General features: G+C 47.8%; 1 protein-coding gene across 1 annotated transcript; it reads left to right on the forward strand.

Annotated features, from left to right (window-relative positions):
* The first annotated feature begins 6141 nt into the window (after positions 1 to 6141).
* Positions 6142 to 10512, forward strand: ATF4 (activating transcription factor 4). Its single transcript, XM_066596397.1, has 3 exons — positions 6142 to 6400; positions 8380 to 8676; positions 9577 to 10512. Exons 2-3 carry the CDS (start codon positions 8472 to 8474, stop codon positions 10407 to 10409), a joined length of 1038 nt encoding a protein of 345 aa, XP_066452494.1. The 5' UTR covers positions 6142 to 6400; positions 8380 to 8471; the 3' UTR covers positions 10410 to 10512.
* The last annotated feature ends 11334 nt before the right edge of the window (positions 10513 to 21846 follow it).

Here is a 21846-nt window from a genome sequence, read left to right on the forward strand (position 1 = left end):
TCAGGAATTCATCCGCCGGCCGAAAATGAAGATCCGGCCGTGAGGAACAGCTGATCTTCTCCGCCCGCTACGGATAGGTAAATTCTTTTAAATTCTTATTTTCGGCGCTCATGTCCGCGGGGCAGGAGGGACCCGCTGCAGATTCTCCATGTAGAATCTGCAGCGGATCTGATTTTCCCCGTGGACATGAGGCCTAAGGCCTCTTTCACACGGGCAACAGCGGTATCGCATCGGTCTTCTATGTGGTATCACTGCGTTTTCTCGTGGTGATATCGCAATTTTGTGCCAATAAAAAGTCGCGCAGCTTTGTGGCGCTCTTTTGCTGGTCTTTTTTTAGGGGTTGTGGGGGGGTAGGAGGGCTTGAAATATAGGCCATACCCCTAAAATAAACCCTAGCTGCATGAAAAAAAAACCACGTCTCCTCTGTATCTCTGACACTTGTTTGAAGTCCTCTGGTAGAGCTTGCTGGTCAGGAGTTTAACAAACCCAGACTCCAGGAAGCATTGCCTCTGATTGTTTCTTGTGCGCCATGGCTTAGCCAATCATAGCCAGCGCTCGATAAATCAATCACAGCCATTCAAATGTTACTTTTTTAGTTTCTTTAAAACCCCCATCTCCAAGATTTTCCCAGAGCTGCACCAGTGCTCTGGAATGCGCTACCCCAGACAATCAGATTAATTCCTAATGCCCACAGTTTTAGGCGTGCACTAAAACACATCTTCTTAGGGAAGTATATCAAATTTCTGATTATAACAGTTCTCCAATTACTTTAAAAAATAGTAAAAACGATAAAAATAATAACTTCAAAAACAAAGTGATCAAAAAACGTTCCGGCTCTTGGAATGCGACGACACAAAAGCAAATCTTTTTGAAGAAGTGTTTTTTGTGTACAAAAATAGAAAAGCATAAAAAAACTGCATAAACTCGGTGGCTCTGGAATCGTGCCGACCCTGACAATAATATTATCACATGATTTATTTTGCACACTGAACAGCGCAAAGATGAAATCCAAAAAATATGGCAGAATTTGAGTTTTTTCCATTTCCCCTAAAAAAAAAAATTGTAAAAGTTCTACAATACATTATATGAGCCCAAAATGATTCCATTAGAAAATACAACTTGTGCTACAAAAGTTCTGGCTCCTGGAATGTGACATTGAAAAAAACTGAAAAATTAGTGGGTCATTAACCCCTTAATGACGCGGGCATTTTTCTTTTTCCATTTTCGTTTTTTCCTCCCCCCTTTAAAAAAATCATAACTCCTTTATTTATCCATCCACGTCGCTGTATGAGGGCTTGTTTTTTGCGGGACGAGTTGTATTTTTCAATGGTGCTATTTAAAGTACCATATAATGTACTGAAAAACTTTTAAAAAATTCTAAGTGGAGTAAAATGAAAAAAAAAACGACATTTTGCCATCTTTTAGTGCGTCTTGCTTCTACGGCGCACAAATGGCAACAAAAACGACATGATAACTTTATTCTATGGGTCGGTACGATTACTACGATGCCAAACTTGTATAGGTTTTTTTTTACTATACTCCTCTTTTTTTTTTTTAAAGACATAAAAATTTTTTCAATTATTTTCTGCGGTCATTTTGTGCGCGCAATAACTTTTTTATTTTTCCGTCGACGTAGTTGAGCAAGCTTTCATTTTTTGCGGGATGTCCTGTAGTTTCTGATAATACCGTTTTGGAATACATACGACTTTTTGATCGCTTTTTATTGCGTTTTTTCTGGGAGACAGGGTAACTAAAAAAATGCATTTCTGGCGTTCTTCATTTCTTTTTTCGAACGATGTTCACCGTGCGGGAAAAATTATGTGGTACTTTGATAGTTCGGACTTTTACGGACGCGGTGATACCAAATACATATTTTTAATTTATTATTTAGATTTTTTAATAATAGATATGGCAAAAGGGGGGTGATTTAAACTTTTACAACTTTTTTTTTTTTTCAATTAAAAAAAAACTTTATTGATTTTTTTTTTTACTTTACTTTGAGGTCCCCCTGGGGGACTTTAAGATGCGATGCTTTGATCGCTCCTGCAGTATGAGGTAATGCTATAGCATTACGTCATATTGCTTTTTGACAGGCAGCCTATGAAGCCACCCCACGGGGACGGCTTGATAGGCAGTCTGCTAAGGCAGCCCTGGGGCCTTTCATTAGGCCCCCGGCTGCCATGACACATGCACGGCTCTCCCGATCTCACCGCGGGGGGGCCGTGCGGGACCCCCGAACATCGTTCGGGGGATTTAAATGCCGCTGTCAGAATTGACAGCGGCATTTAAATGGTTAATAGCCGCGATCGGCCGCTCGCGGCTATTGCCCGCGGATGTCAGCTGTTATAAACAGCTGATGCCCGCACTGTATGAAGAGAGGTTGCATCGCAACCTCTCTTCATACATACCCCGACGCTCCATGACGTACCAGGTACGTCATTGGTCGTTAAGGGGTTAAAGGGGTTGTCCCGCGAAACAAAGTTGGGGTATACACTTCTGTATGGCCATATTAATGCACTTTGTAATGTACATTGTGCATTAATTATGAGCCATACAGAAGTTATTCACTTACCTGCTCCGTTGCTAGCGTCCTCGTCTCCATGGTGCCGTCTAATTTTCAGCGTCTAATCGCCCGATTAGACGCGCTTGCGCAGTCCGGTCTTCTCCGTTTTGAATGGGGCTGCTCGTGCTGGAGAGCTGCCCTCGTAGCTCCGCCCCGTCACGTGTGCCGATTCCAGCCAATCAGGAGGCTGGAATCGGCAATGGACCGCACAGAAGACCTGCGGTCCACCGAGGGTGAAGATCCCGGCGGCCATCTTCACAAGGTAAGTAAGAAGTCACCGGAGCGCGGGGATTCGGGTAAGTACTGTGCGGTTTTTTTTTTAAGCCCCTGCATCGGGTTTGTCTCGCGCCGAACGGGGGGGCTATTGAAAAAAAAACAAACCCCGTTTCGGCGCGGGACAACCCCTTTAACTCCTTCCCTCTCCATGACGTATAGGTATGTCATGGAGCAGCAGGATATGTATGCAGAGAGGTTGCGGGGCAACCTCTCTTCATACAGTGCGGGCGTCAGCTGTTTGTTACAGCTGACACCCGCGGGCAATAGCAGCTATCGGCCGATCGCGGCTATTAACCATTTAAATGCCGCTGTCAATTCTGACAGCGTCATTTAAATCCCCAGGGGTCCTGCACAGCCCCCTTGTGGTGAGATCGTGGGAGCCGTGCAGGTGTCAAAATAAAAATATGTATTTGGTATCGCTGAGTCCGTAAAAGTCCGATCTATCAAAGTAGCGCATTATTTTTCCCTCACAGTGAACGTCGTCTGAAAAAAAAATAAAGAACACCAAAAATGCATTTTTTTTAGTTACCCTGTCTCCCAGAAAAAACACAATAAAAAGTGATCAAAAAGTCGTATGTATTCCAGATTGGTACTATCAGAAACTACGGGACATCCCGCAAAAAATGAGCCCTCGCTCAACTACGTCAACGGAAAAATAAAAAAGTTATTGCGCACACAAAATGACCGCAGAAAATAATTGAAAAAAATTAAATGTCTTTGAAAAAAAAAATAGTGCAGTAAAAAAAACTATACAAGTTTGGTATCGTAGTAATCGTACTGACCCATAGAATAAAGTTATCATGTTGATTTGTAGCTGTTTTTGCGCCGTAGAAACAAGACGCACTGAAAAATGGCGAAATGTCGTTTTGGTTTTTTTTCATTTTACTCCACTTAGAATTTTTTTTTAAGTTTTTCATTACATTACATGGTACTTGAAATAGCACCATTGAAAACTACAACTCATCCCGCAAAAAACAAGCCCTGATACAGCGACGTCGATTGATAAATAAAGGAGTTACGATTTTTTTGAAGGGGGGGAGGAAAAGACGAAAATGGAAAAAGAAAAAGGGGCCGCGTCATTAAGGGGTTAACCCCTTGAGCACATGGCCTATTTTGGGCTTATTCCCACAAGCGTATATCGGCCTGCGGTTTTTTGGCCGGCCAATATACGCTTCCATCTGAGCAGTCCCCCACCTACTCTCTGCCTCTCTCCTCCGGCTGCTTTCAATGGAAGTGGGTGGGACGGGGCGGAGCTATGCTTCTACCCTTCCCCGGCCCTTGTCTGCAGCGAGCAATGGGAGTGGGCTCTGCCCCCTATAATTGCAAACATCAGAGTGGAGAAGAGGGAGGCAGAGAGCCGGCGAGGGGGAGGGAAGGTGGGACTGCTAAGATGGAAGCGTATATTGGCCAGCCGTGAAAACACCGGACGATATACGCTCGTGTGAATAAGCCCTAAGAATGTGGAGTTTGTTGGGGACTTTCATTTCCACTTTTCAAGAACCATAACTTTTTTATGTTCCCGTCGACACGGCCGTATAAGGCCTTGTTTTTTGCGTGGCGAACTTATTGGTACCATTTTTGCGGTCAATCAAAGAGCATAAATGACACAATGCATTTTTTCTGCGGGTTGGTACGATTATGATACCAAAAACATAATTTTTTTAGGTTTTTCTATCTTTTGTTTTGGAAATTATAATAATTTTTGCATTGTTGCATTTAAAGCCGCATAACTTTATTTTTCCACGAGTGGAGCTCTGTGAGAGCATGTTTTTTGTGTCATGAGCTGTCGTTTTTATTTTTACTATTTTTGGGTGCATATGGCTTTTTTGATGGTTTTTATTGCGCTTTTTTGGAGGTAAAATGAATAAAATAAACATTTTTAGTCTGTTTTTTTTTCGGTTTCTGCTGCGCAAGAAAATTAGTGTGTTTAAATTATAGTACAGGTCGTTACGGACACGATGATACCACACATGGGGTTTTTCTTACATTGGTTTCATATAAATAGGGGAATGCCGAGCATGGACACTACATAAGGGCGCCTTCACACTGGCCAGAAAATCATGTAAGATATGTGTGTTGCCTGATGCACAAACCTTGCACATATATGAACCTCATTCCGTTGAATGGGTTCATTCACACTTGCAGTCTCCCTGCATGGCACTGGGTTGTGATGCGATGCAGGAAACACATCGCAGCGTGTCAATTCTTTATGCGATATCGCCCAGTGTTTTCAATGGCGTCCGTGGCAGCAGAAATCAATGGGATACATGGCAATCTCCTGCCGCTGCTGTGGCGAGGATTAAGGGAGCCCCGCCGTGATGCGAGACAGTTTCCATGTGAAAACACCTTGCATCCAGGGGTTTTCAGGACTGCCAGGGTGACATCGGGGCGTGAATGACGGAGCCCTAAGGCCTCATGTCCACGGGGAAAATCAGGCCCGCTATGGATTCTCCATGGAGGATCCGTAGCGGGTCCCTCCTGCCCCGCGGACATGAGGCATTAAAATAAGAATTACTCACCTGCTCCGCACGCTCCGGATCTTCCCTTCTTCGCGGGCTGATCTTCTTTCTTCGGCCCGGCGGATGTGCTCAGCACGCCGGCTGCGTGCAGCGCGCATGCGCCGGGCACATCCGCCGGGCCGAAGAAAGAAGATCCGGCCGCAAAGAAGGGAAGACCTGTACCGTCCGGAGCAGGTGAGTTAAATTCTGGTACAGGTCTCCCACGGATCCGGACAGCTTCCATAGAAGCCTGCGGGAGCCGTCCCCGCGGGAGACCTAAATGGAGCATGTCCAGATTTTTTCCTGCACGCGGGACCCGTGCCTGCAGGGAAAAAATGACATCCGCAGGTATTTAACTACCTGCGGGTGTCTAATGCATCCCTATGGGGTGCAGATCCGCGTGCGGGAAAAACGCTCCGGATTTTAATTCATAATGTGCCCGTGGACATGAGGCCTAAGGGCCCTCACCCCTGTTCTTGGTTTACTGTCTTATTTCATCCATGTCCCCTCTGATGTGTGAAGCGCTGCGGCATATGTTGGTGCTCTGTACATATTCTTCTCCTTACACTGCAGATACAAGCTGGCAGCAGTGCTCTGCATGTGATCACAGTGCTTCTGAGTACATCGCCCCTCTATCTCCCACTGACGTCGGTTTCCGGTTCCTCACTTACTGTAAATGAAGCCTCCTCGCAGACCACGCCCACTCGCTTCAGGAATGCACTGCGGAGGAATACTGCGCGATACAACAATCGAGCGGAGTGATATGACATTTAGCACTGCGCCTGTATATAGACAGAGAAGGCGGCTCGCGCCACGTCAGTGTGCAGGTGTAATGAGAGAGACAACGTAGTGCAGCCCGGACCGGTTCTTCATTCTACGTCTCATTTGCCCGACTAGGTGTAGTGTGTGAAGAGCCCGAGACTGTTATACTGTGCCGGCAGAACAACGCGAGCAGCCATGGCTGTATAGCGCAGCAGCGGCCAGTGGCACCCCCTCCCCAGGCCAGTGCAAGGCGGCAGCACCCAGCGGCGCTGGCAGCACCAGGCAGCAGCACCAACATGGCGTAAGTACAACGGGGCTGGGTGAGGGCGGCTCGGGTTATGTGTGGTGCTGTGGATGGCGCTAATGAACCCCTCCCGTTGGGGTGCCGCTTCAACCCCGGGCTGGAGGGACCAGTTCGCCGGGTCTCTGGACGTACGTTGTGGTTCTCGGGAGTCTCCCGTTACGGCGGGCAGATGGCGGCTCGTCAGTAAGAGTCCCGCCGGCTGTTAGTCCCTGCTTTGGGGCCGACCCTGACAGACGGGTAGTGTAGAACATGTCTGGGACGGCGGGGAGACGAACGGCGGCGGGAGCTGCTCTGTGACGGAGGCTAAAATGGCTGCGGGGCCAGATGGCAGAGCCGTGAAATGGCGGCTGCTGCGCGGGAGTGGCGGGAAGGCACCATATATGGGCAGGAGGAAGTCACAGACGTCAGCGGAGTACCGGGGAGGGGGGTCTACACTGGACGGAGCGAAGCATAAAGGGGGGGTCTATACTGGACGGAACGAAGCACTATGGGGGGGGGGTCTACACTGGACGGAGCGAAGCATAAAGAAGGGGGGGGTCTACACTGGACGGAACGAAGCACTATGGGGGGGGGTCTACACTGGACGGAGCGAAGCATAAAGAAGGGGGGGGGTCTACACTGGACGGAACGAAGCACTATGGGGGGGTCTATACTGGACGGAACGAAGCACTATGGGGGGGGGTCTATACTGGACGTAACGAAGCACTATGGGGGGGGTCTATACTGGACGGAACGAAGCACTATGGGGGGGGGGTCTATACTGGACGGAACGAAGCACTATGGGGGGGGGTCTATACTGGACGGAACGAAGCACTATGGGGGGGGGGGGTCTATACTGGACGGAACGAAGCACTATGGGGGGGGGGTCTATACTGGACGGAACGAAGCACTATGGGGGGGGGGTCTATACTGGACGGAACGAAGCACTATGGGGGGGGGGTCTATACTGGACGGAACGAAGCACTATGGGGGGGGGTCTATACTGGACGGAACAAAGCACTATGGGGGGGGGTCTATACTGGACGGAACGAAGCACTATGGGGGGGGGGGTCTATACTGGACGGAACGAAGCACTATGGGGGGGGGGTCTATACTGGACGGAACGAAGCACTATGGGGGGGGGTCTATACTGGACGGAACAAAGCACTATGGGGGGGGGGGTCTATACCGGACGGAACGAAGCACTATGGGGGGGGGGTCTATACCGGACGGAACGAAGCACTATGGGGGGGGGGGGGGGTCTATACCGGACGGAACGAAGCACTATGGGGGGGGGGGGTCTATACCGGACGGAACGAAGCACTATGGGGGGGGGTCTATACCGGACGGAACGAAGCACTATGGGGGGGGGGGGGGTCTATACCGGACGGAACGAAGCACTATGGGGGGGGGGGGGGTCTATACTGGACGGAACGAAGCACTATGGGGGGGGGGTCTATACCGGACGGAACGAAGCACTATGGGGGGGGGGGGTCTATACCGGACGGAACGAAGCACTATGGGGGGGGGGGGGTCTATACCGGACGGAACGAAGCACTATGGGGGGGGGGGTCTATACCGGACGGAACGAAGCACTATGGGGGGGGGTCTATACCGGACGGAACGAAGCACTATCACGGGGGGGGGGGGGGGGCTGCGTTGGACGGAGCGGCGCACTATCACGGGGGGGGGGGGGGGCTGCGTTGGACGGAGCGGTGCACTATTGGGGGGGCTGCGTTGGATGGAGCAGAGTACTGGGGAGCAGGAAGAGGACTGAGCAAAGTACTGGGAGGGGGGTGATGCATCTGTAGAAGACAGACTTGAGTCCTGGGGGGGCTGGAGAGGACAGGGGGTCTCTAGAGGACAGCTAAGTATGGGTGGGGGTGTGCTGTAGAGGACGGAGCAAAGTATGTGAGGGCTGCGAGGGGTTTGTAGAGGATGAAGGCATGATGGGCTGCTCAAGATGGCGGTGTTATGTGGATGTTTCTTCTCCGCAGGCTCCCCAAGGCATCACACAGCAGCCTTGCTGTATACCAGACAAAAAGCTCTCTATCCACTTTCTACCTGAAAGCTCTAATACCTGAGGAAGATGAGCCTGTTGAGCGAAGAGAAGCTGTTGGGGGGCTTTTTGTCCCCCTTCAACCAGTCGTTTTTGGCGGCTGAGGAGAGTTTGGGTCTCTTGGATGACTGCATTGAGGTGTCCGGGTACCTCCCATCGCATGGGTTGTTCAGTGAGAAGGCTAAGAATGGTGTCTCCGATCTGCCGTTGGAGGAATCTCTTGGCAGTATCCATGGTAAGGACAAAAGCAACACATTTCATCGTTGTGGGGGGGACTAAGGCCTCACACTTCATTGTTGTATGGGGGCATGGAGGCCTCACACACTTCATTGTGGAGGTTGGGGGGGCGGAGGCCTCACACACTTCATTTTGGGGGGGCGGAGGCCTCACACACTTCATTTTGGGGGGGCGGAGGCCTCACACACTTCATTTTGGGGGGGGCGGAGGCCTCACTTCATTTTTGTAGGGGTTGGACGGAGGCCTCACACAATCACTCTTACACTTCATTGTTGTAGGGGGGAGGCACACACTTCATAGTTGAAGTAGGCTGGTAAGGTCACGCAGGAACACATGAATGGGAGTTCTCTCTGATCATGTAGGGGGTCTCTGCTGCCCATGAGCAGATCACATGTCTGATCTTGAATTAGCGTAAATTCTCTGAAGGTCCTTTTCCTGTCCTCTTGCACCTCTGTAGATGTTTAATCTGATAATGTTTACACGGTGGCGCTCATTCCCACGAAGGTTATTTCACTGCATAACACACGGTGAATGGAGAAAGCACCTTGATTTTTTTTTTATTGATCCATTCATATTAGTGTATATACATGGCGTGTAATATGTACATAAAAAGGATGGTAACCTGTTCTACCTCACTGTCGTATGCACCTACAACCCTATTCTCTATGGGTTGTGTATTCAACACTGTCCATAAACAATACATGGAACACAGCGGGGGTGATATTAGGACTGCGTTTAAAATGCCGCTTGTAGTTGGTGAGGCTTCCTATTGTAAAGGTTTCATACTCTTCTGCTTCTTTCAAACATGACTTTCCAACAGGGCTTTTATGGGAAGCTTAACTTTCAGGATGACCATTGAAACTGTTATCTGTAGACTGAGAATGTCTTCTGTTTCCAGGGGATGCCTTCTCTGGCATGGATTGGATGGTGGAAAAAATGGACCTGAAGGAGTTTGATTTTGACTTACTGCTTGGGATGGAAGATCTAGAAGCCACCGTCTCCCCAGATGAGCTCATGGCCACGTTGGATGACTCGTGTGATCTCCTAGAGGACCCACCTCTCCCCGTGGTGTTTGGTCAGTATGTGCCATCACCAGACAAAATCTCTCTTGCAAAACCTTCACTGGAGGCAGATCAGGTGGCCCCTACGAGTCCCGATTCAATACCTTCCCAAGTGTCCAGCCCAGACCATTCCTTCATCTTAGATGTAGGCAGTGAGGTAGATGTTGCTGAGGAGGATAAGAAGCCCTCGGTCACATACACCTTCGAAGCTGTGAAGTCTGAGAAGGAATATTCCTCAGATAACGACAGTGGCATCTATATGAGCCCATCCTATCTGGCATCTCCCCCACACAGTCCCACCACATCTACCGGTGAATACCCTAGTAGTGTTCAGTCCTCTCCTGCATCCCCCGCATCTCCCATTTCTGAGAGACCCAAACCCTATGATCTTCCCTCTAAGGAAAGAGAAGTCTTGGTAAAGGTAAAAGCTGTAGGTCAACCCAAAGTAGACAAGAAGAAGAAGAAAATGGAGCAGAACAAAACAGCAGCCACTCGCTACCGGCAGAAGAAGAGAGCAGAGCAGGATGCGATATCTGCAGAGTGCAGAGAACTGGAATCCAAAAACGATGCCCTAAATGAGAAAGCAGATTCTATAGCAAAAGAGATCCAGTATTTGAAAGACCTGATGGAAGAAGTCCGCAAGGCCAAAAGCAAACGAGCAAAGAGCTAATTAGAAGAAAGTTGGGAGCGTTGTGTATGTTGTACATATAGGTGATGTGGTCTAACATTGTGCATGAATGTCTACTTAATAAATTATTTTTTAGTTACCTGTAGTGATGTGTCGGCTGTACTTGTATCAACTTGGGAGCCCTCGACAAACACCTGTCTGCAATCTAAATCACTCCTAGAGCTATATTGCTATAAACCCCTCCCTGTCTCCCCCTGCCCAACAGCATTACGGCCTTGGAGTATATGCCCGGGCTAGGACCATCTGAACAGACGCGCAAACGTTAGATTTGGGCGCCTGTTCACGCGTTTTTACGTAAACCCCGACGCCCGTGTGGATCCAGCCTTACTTCAAATTCTTGTGGAAAACCCTTCCAGAATAGCGGTAGACTGTGTTTACCCCACATACTTTGGGCACATAGTGTAGTTGATAAAACGGACACCCAGATAATTAGCCAGTCCAATAAAGGCTGAAGCTGGACTAATAGTTGGTGTCTGTAACAAGATTACTCATCAGAGGTATCCAGTACCAAATTTCAGTTGTAATGAGTGTTTTTAAAGGCACGCAGATCCATTTGTGGGTTTCTTGTGGCTTTTTCAGGTTTTGTTCTCTGTTGATTTCTGATGAAAGAAAAACCATTGCATATAAAACCGCATGTATAAAGCAATATTGTGCCTGCATGCAGGATGAAATGCAGTTAATTCAACTTGGGGTGGCCCCAGCATCCACAGCTAATCTGCTGCATATGGGAAAATACCCGACGTGTATATTCATATGTAGCAGATTCGGTGTTTTTATAGATGGATCAGCAGAATTCATTCTTTTAATTCAAAGGAAGGTGCAGATTTTGACACAGGTTCTGGGCGTGGAAGCAGACCTAACCTCGCTATGTGCGAGTACCGAAGGGAATGTTCACACGGTGGATTCCGCTGGGGATTGTTCTATGAATCTGCCTGGAGAAATGCAGCTAGAAATAAACCACATACAGTAATCACTAATTATCATGGCCTGTATAATTACCTTCATACTGTCACTCAACGAAACCTACTATGCCAAGACCAACATTACCAATAGTAACACTATATAAGGGCCAAGTATTACCACCACATAGTGATTAATACCAACATACTATCACTGAGTAGACTCCCCACCCCCTCCTCCCTATACAGTGATCATATAGCAGTACATACTAAATCTCCGCAGGCACTTTGCAGACTGTATAATTGATTACCGTACCATTTATATTCAGTGATCGCAGGTGATGTCTTTTGAATAGAGTTCATTTTCCCTTTTTCTTCATCCAGACCATTATGATGACTTCTCCCAGTCATATCTTGTCTGCAGCATTTGACACACAAGCATCTTTAAAGGGGTTCTATCGTTGAAGGAAAAAAATAAATAACATCTATACTTACCCATGTCTCCCAATGCAGTCTACTTACCTCCTCTCCTTGCTGATCTGTCTCCAGGGTAAAGTGATCATATGATTGCTGAGGCCAGGTTCCAGCTGCAGCGATCACATAAGCATATCACGTGATCTACCAGGAACTCTGCAGGTGAGCACTACAGACTGCAGAGGCCAGGAGTGGGAGGAGCAGCACAGACAGTATAACTTTTTTTTTTTTACACATTTCACTAATGGCAGAGCGTCAATAGGGGTAAACTGAAGCCTCGGCCTGTGGTGGCCGCCCCTGTCATCACTATTCTAATCTGCCATTGCATGTGAGTAGACCCTAAGAGAATGGTTTTGAACATTTGGTGCAGATTAAGAGTCCTTTACATTGCTCACATTTAGCAATGTAATGAGTGCTATTTGATGAAATCTGTGCTCATTTAAGACTTACACAAAGCGATCTGTGCAAGGCTGACAAACGATCATGTTCGTTCTCAATACAATATTACACGGGAGATCATAAATCATAAAATTTTTAGCTACAAAAAAAAAAAAAATGCGATCAGTCAATCGGGGAGTACAACTTCACATGATCTAATCATGAGTCAAGCAAATTTTTCAATGAATGTTATTGCCCTATCAGGCCACGCTGGCCCTAAACTGGAGGTACTGATTTGTTTATCTGAAAGCTGTCTCTTTTGATCCCTCCATGCACATGCATGCACAATGTGATGAAGCGTGCAAGTGCTCTGAATAGGTAGCTGGGAGTAAGACTATGCTACACCTGCAGAGGCGGCTTGTGTCCCCTGAAAATAACAGGAACCGGCATGTTGAAGTCTAATATGGCAACCCTTGTTTCTAGCGGCAGAGGGACATCGGTGGGTTCAGCCAACAATTGTGTATGGCCAGCTCTAGAGCTTGTCATCTGCCTGAAGGAATCAATGTGTTCAGAAAATCCAATTATGTGTACTGAAAAAGCCAGATTAGTCTTAAAATGTCACCTACCTTGTGTGGATAGACGATTCAGAAGTGGAGCGCTCGTGCTTACGTCAGGCCCATTTCACAGATTTGCTGACAAACAAAGCCTCATGACATCTAAACCGATCATCGTTGTAGCAGGCGATTGTCTCCAAATCCTAAGACTGTTCAGTTAAATGCCCCTTTTTCATATAATCACTGGTTGTTAAATGTGATATATTAATGACCTGGTATATTATGCAGTAAAATGGCAATATTTACAGATGACACAAAACCATGTTAAGTAATTAACAAGAGGACAAAATGTGGTTACAAATGGCTCTGCATAGGGCGGGGGTTTGGGCAGAAAAATGGTAAATGAGGTTTAAAGGCTCATTCACACGGACATATTTGCGCACGCATAAACTGCACAATACACAGAATAGAACTCCTTCATATCAATAGGTTAATTCTCATTTTCTGTATTTTGTGTGCATAAAGAAACAATATGCTCTATGTTGGGCACAGGTAAGCAGCAAATGGCTCCATAGACTTCTATGGGGGTGGGGTGAGCAAATGTGCATGCAATATGTATTGGGATGTGCAAAATACAGCACAATTCCTTGAGAACAAGAACCTCTGGACCTCATGAGACTTAATAGCCTTTTAAAGAATGATTGTGAACATGGGAGCGCAAAGCATACAGTAAACTACATTGCACTTAGGCACGCACAATTGTGTGTGAAGGAGCCCTAACACTGATAAATGTAAGGCTCTGCACATGGGCAGAGGACATACAAGTCACCATTACACACTAAATGGGAAACTACTGAGTAACACTGACATGGAGAAGAAGGACTTGGGGGTTTTAGTTAGCTGTAAACTTAACTGGAGCAACCAGTGTCAGGCAGCTGCTGCCAAGGCAAATAAGATCATGGGGGACATCAGAAAATGTCTTGGGGCACATGACGAGAACATTGTTCTTCCTCTTTACAAATCACTGGTCAGACCACACATGGAATATCGTGTACAGTTTTGGGCATCAGTACTCAAAAAGGACATATCAGTGCTTCAGTGGGTACAAAGTCAGGTAGCTAAAGTAATAAATGGACTGGGCGGACTACAATACCCAGGAAGACTTTCAAAATTGAGGTGGTTTACTTTAGAAAAAAGATGGCTTAGGGGCACTCTAATAACTATGTATAGCTATATCAGGGGACAATACAGAGGTCTCTCCTATCATCTATTTATACCCAGGACTGTAACAAGGGGGTGCATCTGGGTGAAGAAGAGGTGAGCAAGCTATCTTTTTGATTTTTTTTGTATTGAGTTCACAATACCCCTCTGTACGCAGTGGCCGGGAGTGCAGAAACGAAAATCTAACATAGTACAGTGATCCCTCAAGTTACAATGGCCTCAGGATACAATATATTCAACATACAATGGTTGTTCCTGGGATATTATAACTTGAAATCAGATTCAACATATCTATAGCATGTGTGATTGGCTGGAAAATCCAGCCAATCATCATGACCATTTCACTGGCGGAACATCAGTATTACTAAAATACATGCACTGATTAGCTGTGTAGTAGCCCCTTTACAGTACAGTACAGTGTGGTACTACACATGCTATGCTGCTCTTTACCTGTGCCAGGTGAGCTGTGCCTACCAGGTGAGGGCAGCTCTATTTCCCCCAGTCGTCTCCACGACAGCACCAATTGAGATTGCCTCCTCCTGATAGGACAGGAACACACTGAGAGGTTAAAAGCTCCCCCCCCTTCCCCACTTTCCTCAGTGTCTTCCTGTCCTGCCAGGAGGCAAGATCTCTGAGAGGGGCTGGTGGAGAAGCCAGCCGGAAGCCTACTCACGGGCGGATCGGAGGGCAGTGGGTCAGCCTGTCCTCCCTTCCCAGCCAGACGACTCCCGGGACGCCACATGGGGTGGTAACCCCCGGGCCAGGTTCCTCCCGCGGCGGCCCATGGGGGGTACAAAGTGGGAGCCTCAGTCCCCCTCGTCCTCCCTGCAGAAGTTAGAGCGCGGTGCTCCAGGAAGCCCTTCGACGGCGGGGCGCCGCGTCACGTGTCCAGCGCGATGACGTCATTGCGTCTGCATCAGGAGGGGGCGGGGCTTAGCGCAGGAGCGCGAAAATTTAAAAAAATAGGAACCTGAGAGAAGCCAGAACAAACCACTACAGGTCGCAGGGTGGCTGCAGCACCGGTATAGTAATGAGTGCTCCAGCCCCAGAGACAGCTGAAACCTCAGCCTCAGCGGCCGTAAGTAGCCAGTGCGGCAAAAAATGCAAAATCCAATGTATTGTATATGGAAAAATTGCATATTTACCCGCAAAAAATACAATGCAAACATCCAGTGTATTGTGTATGGAAAAATTGCATATTTACGCGCAAAAATGCTTTATTTGTCAGGGGGTTAAAAAAAGACATCCCCCCCAGAACAAAACTCAGAAAATGCGTGGAATGCGGGATAAAACTGCCAGCTACGTACCAGAGGCCTCTATGCAAGGCATGCGTAGCTAGGCTAGTTAAAGAGGAATCGGGAGGACATTAGAAAGCTGGTGAAAGAAGAGGTAGATCAGCCCTAACGTCACAGCTGGCGCCACCAGCGAAACGCCATAAAAGGGCGTATGTTCCTGACGAGCCTTCCGACTCCGAGAGTTCTATCGGGTCGGAGCAAGAGGAACAGGCGGCCGAGGAGTCCTCAGATTAGGAGGACTACAAAAAATATTCCATCAGGACGATTTAATGGAATTGATCAAGTCGGTCAGGGCTACACTAAAAATGGAAGAGCCCAGAGAACCACGTACCCTACAAGATGAGATATTTGGGGGACTAGGGGAGAGGCGCAAGCATACCTTCCCGGTCCACAAGAATATCACCAAAATAATCCAGAAAGAGTGGAGGAAATCAGACGCAAGCTCCTCCACTAGAGGGGTAAAAAGAAGGTACCCATTTGAGGAGGAAGTTTGCGCAAGCTGGGAGGAGGTACCTAAGGTAGACGTCCCAGTGGCCAAAGTAGCCAGGAAAACGACCCTGCCCTTTGAGGACGCCGCACAGTTAAAAGATCCCATGGATCGCAAAGCTGAGGGCCTTCTAAAGAAATCAGGGCAGCGGCAAACATACTTAGGCCAGGGATCGCAGCCACTTGTGTGGCGCGAACCCTGGGGGTATGGCTAGAACAGCTACAGCTACACCTAACCAATAAGATGCCGAGGGAACAGATCCTAAATTCCCTTCCGACCCTGCGTATGGCAACAAATTTCCTAGCGGACGCCGCGGCCGAAACTGTCAAACTCTCAGCGACAGCTACAGCCCGGTCTAACTCAGCCAGAAGAGAGTTATGGCTGAAATTGTGGTCAGGCGACCTAGCCTCAAAAAATAAGCTATGCGCCCTCCTGTTCTACGGCCAGTTTTTGTTCGGACCGGACCTTGACAAGATTCTAGAGAAGGCGGCCGACAAAAAGAAGGGATTCCTGGAGTCCGCCTCCTCAACGATAAAGTTGATTCCCAAAGGAGCCTACATGGCATCCATCGATTTAAAGGATGCTTCTTTCCACGTACCGATCCACGAGGGGTCCCGGAAATACCTAAGGTTCGCAGTGGATATGGGCAAAGGAATAGAGCACCACCAATTCAGATGCCTGCCCTTCGGGATCTCCTCAGCACCCAGAATCTTCACCAAAATTATGGCAGAGGTAGCCGCCTACCTGAGGAAGAAGTCGGTCCTAATAATACCCTACCTGGACGATATTTTAATAATAGAGTCCAGAGAACTCCTAACGGAACACCTGGGGATAGTGCTAGAACTTCTCCAATCCTTAGGATGGATCATAAACTGGGAAAAATCCAGCCTAGATCCCGACAAACAGAAAACGTTTCGGAGTATAACGCTCGACTCAGAAAGAATCGCAATGCTCCTGCCTACCCGAGGAGAAAATACAAAAAATCCGACGGCTAGTCAAAACCTTTTTACGGAGACGATTATGCACAGTTTGGGAAGCCATGTCTCTCCTGGGAAGCTTGACGTCAGGCATTCCAGGAGTGGCATGGGCCCAGGCTCACACCAGAGCCCTGCAAGCCTCAGTCCTATCCACGTGGGACAAAAGGCAGTCCTCTCTAGGGACAAGAATGTACATCCCAAGCATGGTGAAAACATCCTTGCGTTGGTGGACATCCCCAGAGAATCTGCGGAGAGGGGTTCATTGGCTACCAAACCCAGCCACTCACATCACAACGGATGCAAGCGCCTGGGGATGGGGAGCGGATGTGGGGAACCAGTTCTTTCAGGGCCCATGGCCTCAAAGGACAAAAGAACAGTCCTCAAATTACAGGGAACTACAAGCCGTATGGCAGGTCCTACAGCAGTTAGGGAACTCGCTACGGGACCAGCATATAAAGATACTGTCAGACAATATCACCGCGGTCGCCCATATATGACACCAAGGGGGCACAAGATCTCCCGCTCTGCAAAACATCGCACAGAAAAGTTTCCACTGGGCAGAGGGCCGGATCCTCTCGATCACGGCAACCCATTTGAAGGGGACGCTAAACCAAAAAGCGGGCTTTCTCAGCAGGAGGCAAATAGACCCAGGAGAATGGTCTCTCTCCCTGAAAGCATTCAGAATCCTGATCAACCAGTGGGGGACCCCACAATTGCACCTGTTCGCAACCAGGGAAAATGCCAAAGTAAGCAACTTCTTTTCCCTCCGGCCAGGAGATCGTCCGACAGCAGTAGACGCCCTAGGCCAAGACTGGGGAGAGGGGCTGGTGTACGCCTTTCCTCCTATACCATTGATCTCCAGAGTCTTACAACATTTCAGAACCCAGGTATGCACACTAATCCTGGTGACCCCCTTCTGGCCCAAAAGAAGCTGGGTCGGTCTCGTAGCAACATTGAGCGTCCAGGACCCAGTCATCTTCCCTACCTGGACAGATCTTCTATCGCAGTGGCCACTGAGCCATCCGAGCCTAGACAAGCTCCACTTAACAGCATGGCTCTTGAGGAATCCTCACTAAAAGAGAAGGGATTCTCAGAGAGAGTAGTAGAAACGTTAATGTCCAGCAGAAAAAAGACTACCCACCTTATCTACCAGAAAGTTTGGAGAAAGGTTTCCCTCATGGAGACAGGGAAGGGATCGCGGGGATTCTATCCCGGACATCCCTCTAATCTTAGAGTTCTTGCAGGAGGGCCTAGAGATGGGCCTCTCTCCAAGCACCCTGAAGGTCCAGGTCGCAGCCCTTAGCACCATATGTGACACAAAGTTCGCAGACAACAGATGTGTCAACAGGTTCCTAGCAGCAGCAACTAGATTACGGCCTAGACCCATAAATCTTTTTCCAGACTGGAACCTTAATTGGGCCCTAAGGGCCATGATAGCGGTACCATTCGAGCCGATCGAAGCACTACCCATAAAAATGCTTACTATCAAGACTATTTTCTTAGTAGCCATCACCTCCGCAAGACGGGTTAGTGAGCTTCAGGCCTTGTCCATTCGCCACCCGTTCCTGAAAACCTCGGACACCAAATTAGTATTTAAAACGGACCCGGCCTTTATGCCAAAAGTAGTATCACATTTTCATAGGTCCCAAGACATAATAATCCCCTCATTTTTTTAGTAAACCTAAAAACGAGGAAGAAAAAACCCTAAGCTGCCTGGACGTTAGGAGAGCAGTCCTAGGCTACATAGAGGCGACAAGCCACTGGAGGCGGGACAACAACCTGTTCGTCCAGTTCAGTGGCCCAAATAAAGGGAGCAAAGCAGCAAAAAGCTCCATAGCCAGGTGGATCCGCCTAGCCATCATAGAATCCTATAAGGCCCTCGGGAAGGAAATCCCCTTAGCTCTTAAAGCCCATTCTACAAGGGCAGTAGCATCCTCATGGGCCGAACATAGCCCAGCTTCAGTCGAGCAGATATGCAAAGCCGCAGTCTGGAAGAAACCCCACACGTTTGTTAAACACTATAGGGTAAAAGTGCAGCAGGACGAGGACATGGCCTTCGGCCGCAAAGTCCTCTCGGCAGCAATCCCACCCTAGGGAAACTTTAGTTGGTACGTCTCAATTGGTGCTGTCGTGGAGACGACTGGGGGAAAAAATGGATTATACCTACCTGATAATCAGGTTTCAAGTAGTCTCCACGACAGCACCCGTACCTTCCCCCCCTAAATTGATAGAAAAGAAACTATAGAATATAATATTTAAAAAAAAACAAAAAAACAAAAACATATATATAATATAATTTTATTAAAAAAAAAAAAAAAACCCGGTTAAGGGAAAAAATTTAAGTTGAGTTCCTACCCCCGGCAATTCGTTAGAATCCACTGAGGAAAGTGGAGAAGGGGGGGGGAGCTTTTAACCTCTCAGTGTGTTCCTGTCCTATCAGGAGGAGGCAATCTCAATTGGTGCTGTCGTGGAGACTACTGGAAACCTGATTATCAGGTAGGTATAATCCATTTTTTTATTTCTCTGGTTTATTTTGCGTTGTACTAGACACTAAGGAAGCTTTTGTCCTTAGGAGGGCTTATTCAGACGACCGTATATCGTCTGGGTTTTCATGCCCGGCCGATATACGGTGTCCCTCTCTGCAGGGGGAGGAGGCTGGAAGAGCCAGGAGCAGTGCTCTGAGCTCCTGCCTCCTCTCCTCCCCCCTGCACTATTTTCAATGAGGAGAGGCAGTTCAGGGGCGGTGCTAATTCTCAAAACTTAGCTGCGCCCCATCCCACCTTTCATTGCAAATAGTGCAGAGGGGCGGAGAGGAGGCAGAGAGGTGGCGGGAGTTTAGAGCACTGCTCCTGGCTCTTCCAGCCTCCTCCCCCTGCAGAGAGAGACGCCGTATATCGGCCGGCGTGAATACCCAGCCCATATACGGTCGTCTGAATGCATGCTTAGAGAAAGTGATTTCCAGCAGCTCCTTCAGGCTGTTCTATATAAGGACTTGCTTTATCTGTATTAGGCCGCCTGCAGACGAGCGGGTCGGATCCGGCGGTGAGAATTCTCGCCGCGGGACCCGACCCGAGCGCCTGCAGAGATGAGCGCATACTCACCCGCGCCCGGCGGCCCCGGCTCTTTCATGTGCCGGCTGCCGGCGCATGCGCAGACCGGAGCCGGCGGCCGGGTGAGTGACGTTTCTGTGCGAGGCTCTGCGAGCCCCGCACAAAAATAGAACATGCCGCGGTTTGTTTGCCGCGCGAGATCTCGCGCGGCCAAACCGCGGCCGTCTGCATAGGAGTGCGTATTGTAATGCACTCCTATGCAGGCTTTCAGTGGCGGAAATCCCACCGCGGGATTTCCGCCCGTGTGCAGGCGGCCTTAGTTATCTGCTATATTTTCTTTAATCTTCATTTTGTATTACTTTTGGTTGACATGGTGGAGGGTTCTGAGCCACTTTCAACATAAAATATTTTCAATGTACTGTACAGTTGTTCCAGAACCAATCAATTTTGTATGTTGCAGGATCACTGAATATGTATTTTTTTAATCAAGGCTTTGCAGATTACTTTTAGTGGTTTGAAACTAGGAGGGAACACCTTGAATCAGTTGACTAGGTAGAGTAGTTCCCAATGTAGCCTGCAGCATCTTATAAACTATTCTGGCTTAAAATAGGATGTCATGAGACACATAATACGAGCAGTGAAGGAAATACTTCTGAATAAATAAAGTATCAATTTGGTAAAAGTGTACAATAATTAACCTCTATATAACATATATTGTGTTGCCAAAGGCTGCACAACAGTATGCCTGTCTACCTTAATACCTAAACGTGTAGAGCCAGCTAATATAGATGATATATTTCACATTGCAAACACAGACGCTATTATTTGGAGAGTTAATCATCTGAATGGTCCTTCTAAATGCATGTGTCAGGAGTTTACTTTGGAAGGATCGTTGGGATAGAATCCAACCAAGTACAAACCTTTAGCTTTTCTTTATTAGCCTTTTTTCTGATTGCAACACAAACACCCCTGGGTTTATTCCCAAACTATCCAGCTGAACTTGTTTTGTGACATGTCACGCTGTATTACTGATAATACTTCCAACACACTGCTGTAACTGGTTAATGTGGCAGAACCCATGACTCCAGAGACCTTATCAGCTGGGAGAACAGATGCTACTTTCATTTGCTTCATAAAAGGCTACTACAGATGTATTGTTTGCATATCTAGGTCATGCAGACCTGATTAGTCAAAGGGTAATCATTTTGTGATGCTACAGATAAAGTTGTCCACTTGAGAATATTGATGGCCTATCCTCAGGATAGGTCATCAGTAATAGATCGTCAGGAGTGCCTGGCCCTAGATGTAAGGGTGTAGTGTCCCAGAATATCATCCTGGTCCCCTCCATAAATGTTACACGTTTGTCTTATGTAGATGCACTGTGCAAAGCCGTTTACCAAAGTTACTTCAAGTAAAGTTTATACCGGGCCCTAACCGTTCCTGGGGACCTGAGGTACTGTACACCCGTGTCAGTGATTATTTTCCGCCATGTGATATATCGGTGTGTAGGGACGGTGGTGTCACCCGTGACAATTACTACCTCCATCATCCTGCTTATTGGCATTTCTTATCCTAGGGTGTCGACGGAGGCCCGCAATTCCACTCTGGCCTTGGCTACGTGTCATCCCCCTGGGAAAAGGAGCCTAGTAATTGCCGCCGTGACAAGCAGTCACTTAACTCTCACAAGTGTCAGGGGTGTCTGTATGGGACATTGCAAGGGTAGAATCCTAAACCCTAAGGCTGCATCCGTACAGGTTACAAAATCTCACTACAAAATCACCGCTAAAATGTGAAGCCCATGGTTTCCAATGGGTTCTTTCACACGAGTGATGTTTCGTAGTGTGATTTTGTAGCCCATGCAGATGCAGCCTAACTAAAGCCCTATTTACACGCAAAGATGATCGCTCAAAATTTGTTCAAAAGAATGACCGTTTTGGGCGATCATTTTGCATAAAGTACGAGTAGGTACTAATGCCCATTAATACTTTATCAGCTTCATTTGCGTGCAAATGAACGTCTGGGAGCTGTTGCTGAACTCAGCAGAAGGTCTGAGCTTTGCAATTAGCTCTTTTATTCAACACTGT

This window comes from Eleutherodactylus coqui, chromosome 3 (genome assembly GCF_035609145.1).
Source record: "Eleutherodactylus coqui strain aEleCoq1 chromosome 3, aEleCoq1.hap1, whole genome shotgun sequence".
In the NCBI taxonomy this organism is placed as follows: domain Eukaryota; kingdom Metazoa; phylum Chordata; class Amphibia; order Anura; family Eleutherodactylidae; genus Eleutherodactylus; species Eleutherodactylus coqui.

What these genes read in the sequence shown, in the direction of transcription:
- ATF4 (XM_066596397.1), top strand. Translation starts at nt 8,472, where the DNA reads ATGAGCCTGTTGAGCGAAGAGAAGCTGTTGGGGGGCTTTTTGTCCCCC. An exon ending in ATCTCTTGGCAGTATCCATG is followed by an intron (nt 8,677 to 9,576) that starts GTAAGGACAAAA and finishes TTCTGTTTCCAG; the next exon opens with GGGATGCCTTCTCTGGCATG.